Genomic DNA, 9,065 nt, shown 5'->3' with positions numbered 1-9,065 from the left:
CTATAGTTGAGACACCTTCATAATAATGCCCTTCGGGCATAAACTGGAGGGGCATTGCTCTGTGCAAAAATACCTTCCACCTTAAATGGTGACTTTAAATTTCCCTTAGGTGTCTGTGAATAGTTGCCTGTCTCTCTTTGTTAGCCCTGTGACTGACAGGTGACCTGACAAGGGTGCACACTGCCTCTTACCAATTGTCAGCTGGGGTTGGATCCATCCTCCCTATGAAAAACAGGAATAGCTAAGGAATGGCTAGATGTACAGAAGGAGGGCCAATAAACAATGCTTATATTAGTTAAGTTAGCTGAACTTGCTAAATCGATGTCATATTCTAATAATTCTCTCTACTGGTCCACAGCAGTAAGCTGTTTGCAGGAGTTTGGAAAGATACTCAGATGTAACCAGGAGACCTTAAGTGGTTGAACTGCATCAACATTACAAGAGATGCAGCAGTAATCACTGAGTAAAAGTGCCACAAAAAACCGAGAAACTTACAAAAAGAAGTTCCGCAACAGTTTCAGCAAAGCCCACCACATACATGGCTACAGCCACTGCATTGGCAAAGGCAAAGATCAAACCAATCGAGCCTCCGAACTCTGGGCCCAGACTCCTTGAAATTAAGTAATATGCTCCACCTGAAAATAAAAGAAAATGGACAAAGTTTACTGTTGTGTGTGTGTGTGTGTTGTGTTTACTGCTGATGTTGTGAACTTTCATTTCAAATACATTTGAAAAACTCAAATTATGGATTTAGTATTTTTTTTTAATAGGCTATGTCTATACATAAATCAGGATGACACTGAAGTGATGTTAGGCGACTTGCTCGCTTATTTTGGAATGATAGCCAACCCTAATTATGAACTACTGCCATGGACCTACTACTGAGATCAGCACTCCAGGTAGTTTTTTTTTTTTTTAATAGGCTATGTCTATACATAAATCAGTTCCTCCATTTTAGGAGCAAGTGTGTTAATGTATTAATATCCATATCAGACCAGCCAGTCTGGTCTGATTATACATACAGATTACCTTGTTTCATACCAAACAGCAGGAAGAAATCAGATGTTATGTGAGAACTGTGCTGCTCTTACAAGATTAATAATGTCAGTCCCTGGTGATTTCTGCTTTTGTGACACATTCCCTTATGATTTTAGACAACCTACAGTATCATTCTTGAGAAGAAAATAACGTATACCTCCTCGTACAAATCCATTGGTGGCGATGGCAGAGGTGGAGACGCCGGTGATGGTCGTCACTATTGTAGCCATGATAATGATGACACAAGAGAGAGCTGAAGAAGAAAACACATTATGAATTTTACGAATCCCCTTAAATGAAAAGGCAGTACAACACTATTAACAGTTTTCTAACAAGTGTTCCAGTCACTTTGAGAACCATGTGAAAAGTAACACCATATCAATGAAGATGAGCTACTACAGTGAAGTCTACCATATGTGTCACTTTCTGGTGATATGTCACATCAACGTGCAAAGTTATTATCAAGTGCTGGAGGGTCATGCCATTACAGAGCTGTGTTGTGTGTGTGTGAGAGAGATTAAGTACTGGCACAGAGTGCTGAACACAGGGTCTGAAACGACCAACCAGTGACTACCAAAATATCAGTAAATACACAATTTGTGCCACAATGCTTGATAATGTCTCTGAAGAGTGATATTTGTCAGTTATGTGCTGTCTTTGTCACATCAAAATAAAACACCGGCCATGTCAAACAGGTTTCTGACTGACTCCTTTGTTTCTCTGTAGTCTGAGTCACTGAAGATCATTTAGAGGTAATTATCAAAATAAGTAAACAAATGAAAACAAAAATATTAAAGCATCAGTTGCCCCCAATAACAGAAAAGCATTTTTAACAGCAGCATGGCACCATATACCGTAATTTCCGGACTATAAGCCGCACCCACTAAATGTAAGAGGAAAAAAACATGTTGTACATAGCCGCAGGTGTCCACGTTGTAACATGAGATATTTCGACAGCCAGATCGATCGCCTGTAACTTGAAGCAGCATCATATGTATTTCGTCATTTCTTGTCCATGAGGGTGTGTGCATGAAGCGACAAAAGTAGCGGCTTATAGTCCAGAAAGTACAGTATGTCAAGATTCAGAAATGTGTCCATCTTAAATCCAATGGCCAGATGAGTAAGTATAATTTTTTTAAAGCTTGTGTTTGTTTTTTTTTGTTTGTTTTTTTTTTACTTTTTTTTATTTTTACTGTTCTTATTTTTTTCTTTTTTTTTTACTGGAAACAGTTTAGATGCAGTTATTGTTGTTACATACAACTTCCCATTTAATTTGATTTTATATTTGACCATTTGTTTATTTTAATTTGCTGCCAAGTGTGAAACATTGTAAACCGAGTTTTGAAAAGTGTGTTTTTTTTTGGATTGATCTGAATGAAATTTAGTTTGTGGTATTAAAACATTAAAATTTTCACCAGAAGCACTGTCCCTTCTACTGATAACCCACAAAACACCTCATCAACTGGTTTTATCAGGACTGTTTTATCAGTAAAAGCTCAGTAGTAGTATTTTTACATTTGAATCATTCAATTCATGTTCACATTACAGATAATTTACCAGATGCTTACATGTTTATATTTTACCAAGCTTTTTCTGACTTTTGAGGTAACTGTTTCATGTAGTGATGCACCAGTACCACTTTTTCCACATACCCCTCCCAGAACGGGCGGTTTGGGATCACATAGTATCATAATCTGCAATTTAAAGGTTTAATTTAACAAGGGTACTAGGATTGCAACACTGTGAGCTTTTCACAGTATGATAACCACCTTAAAAAAAAAATAGCATGGTTTTACTGTATTGCAAAATTGTCTTTATTATTGTCAGCTACACTGACACCAAGACGTCTACTATACTCTCTACACTGCAACCTGTGAGACAAGTTTGTCAGGCAAACCTGTCTGGGTGCATGTTATTGTGACATATCCAAATAGAGCCAATCCAAGAAACCAAATTATTCAGCAGGTTTGAAAAGAAACGAGTGTTACACCATCTACTTTTTCTTGTGAAGCAACCCCTTCAACCTGACTGATGCAACTTTCCATGTCTGAAACACAAACTCACAATTTCCTTCTGAAGGCAGGATACTACAATTGTACCAAGAGCTGAAAATTATTCTAAACAGGTTCATTAGTTTTAAAATACTCTACTTACCAATCCCAGCCTGACCCACGATCCATGACATGCGGATGAAGAGCATCACACCCCAAATGTTCAACATGCAGCGAACCTACAGGGAGGAGGGACTGTTACTGTGGGTGACTGAGAAGTGACAGGTTCAACATTATGGTTTAAATTTTCTAGTGATGAACACGGCACAGTAGGGCTGCACGACGGTGGCAAAAATCATAATCATGATTATTTTGGTCAATATTTTTTTAAATAAAGTGATTGTAATATTGAAATAAAAAAGTAAAGCAGTTTCAATAATACTACATATATACATATGCGCATACACATATCCATGCGTACAAAAATAAAATAAAATAAATGTGTGTGTGTGTGTGTGTGTGTGTACCAATACTCATAAAGCAGGAATAAAGGAAAACATTTTTTTCTTTATTGTTAACACTAAATAACATGTTTACAGGACATAACATAGAAGACAACAAACATTTACAAAAAAGACAAAGGGGTGTGTGAAGGTGTGTAGTGTGGGTGCGTAGTGTGGGTGCATCCAATTCTGATATATTAAAAAAAAAATTTTTTAAACAATTTGGGGGGTGGGCAGGCTCTCACAAAAACAGTGAGATGGGGTGGTTAAATCAGCAAATAATCAGGACTGGACTGGAGATGCTCCCGCCCTAAACCACCAGCACAAGCAAAAGACGGCAAACTGCTTTGAAGCTGCTCCCGGCATAGAGTGACAATCATATCCAGTATCTTGTCCCCTCTCATCTCTTTCCTCTTTCCTGCCTGAGGGACTGGTGCCTTTATGAATGACACAATGGACACACTAGGTTAACCCTCATCATCATCGGCATTGCTGTGCGGTGGAACGACACTTGAGTCTCTGGACAACAGGTGTGGTGTGGATGGCCTGATATTCTCCGTATTCAGTGTGGAGTCCAGGTAGTTTTGCTCTACAGGACCTGGAGTGACGTCCTCAGGCTGTACGTGTGCAAATGATTATCAAAACAGACAGATACATGGTTACATACATAAACCCTTGAAACATACCAATGTAATAGCATGAAAATCTAATGTAAGTTAATTTATAAAGCACTGTTCACAATATGTTAATAATTAATATGGTGCCGTTTGCCTATGTACATCTGGGTCTGAGTAGAGGTGATTATTGTTGATTCCAAAGCTCCAAACACTGAAGGACGGTGTTCGCAGGTCAAAAGAGACCATGTGCCCAGTTCTCAGCAAATATAAACATGGTCTAGATTAGAGTTTCCTTACCTCAGCTGCTGCACCGTTGAAACTGGTCTGGGTTTTCTGATGTTTTATAAATCCTTCCAGCCAGGACAGCATTATATAGTAGTCCAGAATTTTGTCCTCTGGGTTCAGGGTCCCCGCTCTTTGTTTTGTTTTTTTGCCTGACAAACTTGTCTCACATTTGCTTCCAATCTTCTTTGCATCCACCTGGCTCTTCTTCCAAAGTTAGTCCAGTTTCCCTCCATGAATTGGCTGTGACCTCCTGGTTTTTGAACTATTTATACATTACATTGTATAAATATTTATATTTCCTCACTTCATCGGCAAATCTCTTGTCTAGCTGCATTTTGTCTTTTGAATGCACCGTCTGTCTTACACTTACTCCCACCTCCCAACAGAAGGTCAGATCAATCAAGTAGTGTGCAGGATACGCAGCTTTGCACAACGCACAGCTGAGATTTAGGAGTTGTCCACATCAGACAGTCTGCAACATTCAGCGACCTACATTTACCCATAAACCCCTTCACTGTGTATGTACGTGTTCACGCCCATGCACAGACAAGTCTAAATTAAGTGTAACCCAAAAGGTTATGAGACTGAAATGATGACATTTTTGAGAGGTTGGTATGGCCCACAGAACAGTTTATTACATTTTGGTAGTGATCAAGACTGTCGTCCTAATCCATGAACTTTTTTTAATGGCATTATGGGGAAACTGAGCTGCCTTGGTGGAGTTTTGCACTGTGAGTCCTGTCTGGTGTGACAGTTGTTTTTACACTGAGATCCCACACTAGTGCTGTTCCAATGGATCGCCAATAATCCCGCCCTTGTGCTGTTCATACAGATCAAGCTAAGAGTGGTATAATCGTGAGCCAGCCTGTGAATTCAGACAGCAGGCTGACATTCTGCACAAGAGGCAAAACGCAATGTCATTGTACGTCAATGTGGTGTAAATTTTGCACCAGTAGTCTACAAACCAAAACAACAATGGCGGGAGAGATAAGTGCAGATGTAGCTTTGTTGGTTCTTCAAGCATTTTTTTTCACTTCACACAAAACTCGTTAGCATGGTTCTTGCTATGTGTGCGAATGTCATGAGTAATAACTGCAATTAATTCCGGCTTTGCACATTACACAAAGAAAACAAGACGGAATAAAGTTGCACCAGTTGTGTAAGGGGCTATTGTTTGATTTCACTCAGAGCTCTATATAAAATTATTAAGAATCTCTTCTCTAATAGATTGTACTGTACCCTTTCATCATGCCGCTTCTGGGCAGTCAGTATCTTCTCTAAAAGTGGACACGGTATTAAGACTTTGGGTTCCATCAGTAGTTTCAAATGAAAAATCTGGTAAAAATCAGCTGTTTTGCTTTTTGTTAAATTGTTTCGAATGCAACTGAACTGACATCTGGTTTGTTTTAACATGCACATTGTTTTGTGTTTGTCTAGTGTTGTTTTGTCCTCATCTTTACAAGTGTTACCTGCCAAGGGACTGCAGATGTAAATTAGCTTTAAGATAACTCTGGTCCAATACATCAAATGGTAATGATAGCTGTTTATATAAATAAATGTAAATTCCTACAGAGACCAGCTAGTTATGCACTTAAAAAAAACTGTATTAAGAAAATATCCTCCACCAGTTCATAAAAGCTATTAAAAACCAAGTGACATGAGAATTAGTTCAAGGTTTATATTAGAGAGGAAGTGAGGATTGGCCATGTCAAAATAAAAGCAGGATGATAATATCCAGACGTCTTCATCCTCTGTTGACTGTACTTTTAAAAAAGAAATTAAACATGCGTCAAGGACAGCTCAGCATGAAACACATCTCTCAGTAGTCATGGGCGCTCTCTTCCTCAGTAGTTTAACTATCTAGTGACCACTATCTGAACCACTAGCAATTCACACTTGTGGTTCAAAATTCTTAATAGAGTGCCATGTACTCACATATACGGTTCAAATTTTACTACGTAGTGGCACACACATGTGATCCACTTCACAAAGTTTCACTGCCAAGTTATATATACACACACACACACACACACATATAAACACAAGCAACAATTTAAGAAACAAAGTTTACAATAAATAGCATGTGTTAGTGAGTTTAGCTCACAGCATGAGTGCTTACACAATATGCCTACAAAAGAAAGCATGGTAAAAAAATAAATAAACAAACAATCAACAAGTAACTTACCAGCACCCCCTTAATCCAGCCAAACTTGACGACGCCTTTGGAATCGGCCATTTCTTTGGCAGTAGCTTCTTCAGCCGGGGTCAGCTCATCACCATTGGCAAACCCATCCTCAAATGGCTCCTAAAAAGGGCAAAAAAAAGTTTACATATAGGGCATAGACTGTGGAAAAACAGACATTTTCAACACTGAACAAGCTTTTGGAAACTGGGATTTTAGTAACATTGCTTGGTCAGAGGGGATGAATCCTGTGTGCTGCTTAAGTGGAATAAGAAAACAACTCCCATGACTGAATGTAACAGACAAGGGTCAAATAAATCACTGCTCTTTTCAGCATCTCTCCTTAAAAGAAGAAACATAAAATCAAGCATGAGTAAATTAAAAATAAAAACTAACTGTTCATTGTAGAAGATTTTGTTTCCAGAAGAGTTGGGACTTTTATACTCATTCATTTTGACTAAAAGTGAGATTACAGCTGGTTTAAAGTATTGTTTTCACTGTGCTGAGAGAAAATTATTAAATCAATACTACTTATTTGAGTATCTTCAAGGTTCCAAGCTGATTCTGTTACAGAATAAAGACAAGTCTAGCAATTTAGGAAAGGGTAAATATCTGGGCTACTTTTAATTGACACCACACTATGACAACTTGAAAGGCAATTAAATGGTTAAAAATGTCAGTGTGGAAAAAGTCCTTTTTCCAACAGCTCTATAGGTCTTTAAAAGAGACAGATACACTAACAGAGAATGTCCTTTTGTTATTGCTGTTACTACAACAGTTAAAACACAGGAAACCAAACAATGTTGTGACGTTGGTGGCCTCCCTGCCAGGACTGTGGGCATACAGCATACTCCATCCTGCATTTAAAACACTGGTAATGACCTTAGGATGAAAAGAGGACATTTGCAAGTTTTCACGTCATTTCCTCCCTCCACTGACATAAAAGAGAATTGTACATAAAAGGGATCAGATAAAAGCAAGCTTAACAGCATGACTTTAGAACGACTTGGACATTCATTACAACGGTTAAAGAAAAGCAATGCTTATTGCGAGCCGCAACATAAGTGAAGGTTGGGAAAAACATACTGACCCTTTTGCCATTTGCACTTATAGCCTTCCTGCAATCAACCTTGGAAATTATGAAATATATTAGGCTCAAGTGGACATTTGGGTTTAAGGTTTGGTTCAGCCTCTGGGTACAACAAACACCCAAGCAAAATGTAATAGAAACAGTCCTTATCTTGTCCACACAGGCGGCCATTTGTCCAGTGATACGCATCGGTATGCAAGCGATGTGTATCACTGGTATAAACATTTTTCACATTTTAATGTATTTATTAATTGGTACAGCTGCATAAACACTATCTACTATATTTGGATACTTAAAAAAATTGCATTTTTCTACAAAACTATTTCATTTGATATAACAAGCTGAAGCTGAACCAAGTCTAAATAACCACAGTAAGACCTGGAAAGTGGTAGGCTAGGTCTTGGCATGCATATTGTTCAGGTCTGGTGGCAGTATCATGCTGTGGGGGTGCTTCTAAGTGGTAGGGACAGGGAAGGATGAATGCACATAAATACAGAAAGGTCTTTAAAGAATCCCTGTGCATGCAACCTGAGCCTTAGGCGACAGTTCACCTTTCAGCACAACAATGACCTGAAGCTTAACAGTCAAGACAATCCTGGATATGGATGACCTTGGATTTATGGATCCTCTTACACTATGTCATTTTAATGCCATGGAAAGGAAATGTGAGGATCTAGGCTAGTTCTATCCTGCTGTGCAGGCCATGCACACTGATCAAGAGTAACGTGCACATGCCCCCAGGGCCAATGTCCACCAGTGGACAGTAAAGTCCACATGCCAAGAGAGACAAACACTGAATAACTGTGCAAATGAATAGTTTTGATTGGTGCACATCAGTAGGATCCTAAACAAGAACCCGGTCACTATGTATTTCATAGTGATCAAAGACTCTGTAAAAAAGAGAATTCACACAATCAGATGAAGAAAGGGAAGCAAAACAAATGAGAATTCACAATGGGCATATAAATAGATGCTATAAATTAACCACAAGTGCTGGCTCTGTGGCATGTACAAAGCTGAACCACGGGAGGGGGGCCTTGAGCATCACTTCACCTGGACAACCTACAGGTTTCATTGTGAATACCCTGCCTGTGTCCCCAGAATGACTCAGCAACACTGCTGCAATCTAGCTGTGGCAGTTAGATTGGTAGCTTCTGCTCCAAATGTATTTTTGCACTTACAATGCCCCTTTCCTTATCGAGGGTTACAATTAACCATAACATAATGCTAGGATAATGTTCAGCTAAAGGACAACAACATGGCCGTGCAGATTCTCAGTCATCCAGGTCATAGTAAGCTGAAAAAACGGTTTTAGGTCGAAGATGTTACACCTCTGATCCAAGAAGCTTCATCACATAA

At 38.9% G+C, this 9,065-nt stretch overlaps 1 protein-coding gene across 2 annotated transcripts in view; it reads right to left on the bottom strand.

Annotated features, from left to right (window-relative positions):
- slc12a2 (solute carrier family 12 member 2) overlaps nt 1-9,065 on the bottom strand; it is a 58,898-nt gene that overhangs the window by 33,242 nt on the left and 16,591 nt on the right. For both annotated transcript variants that reach the window (XM_020618831.1, XM_020618830.1), the window contains exons 2-5: nt 6,620-6,739; nt 3,193-3,268; nt 1,196-1,291; nt 496-635 (exon numbers count right to left, since the gene is read on the bottom strand). In XM_020618831.1, the coding sequence (XP_020474487.1) occupies nt 496-635; nt 1,196-1,291; nt 3,193-3,268; nt 6,620-6,739 (432 nt within the window). The remainder of the gene's footprint in view (nt 1-495; nt 636-1,195; nt 1,292-3,192; nt 3,269-6,619; nt 6,740-9,065) is intronic.

The sequence above is a fragment of the Monopterus albus genome, unplaced genomic scaffold, assembly GCF_001952655.1.
Source record: "Monopterus albus unplaced genomic scaffold, M_albus_1.0 scaffold209.1, whole genome shotgun sequence".
Classification (NCBI taxonomy): domain Eukaryota; kingdom Metazoa; phylum Chordata; class Actinopteri; order Synbranchiformes; family Synbranchidae; genus Monopterus; species Monopterus albus.
The sequence above is the reverse complement of the archived record's forward strand: the minus strand, read 5'-3'. Positions and strand labels throughout refer to the sequence as shown.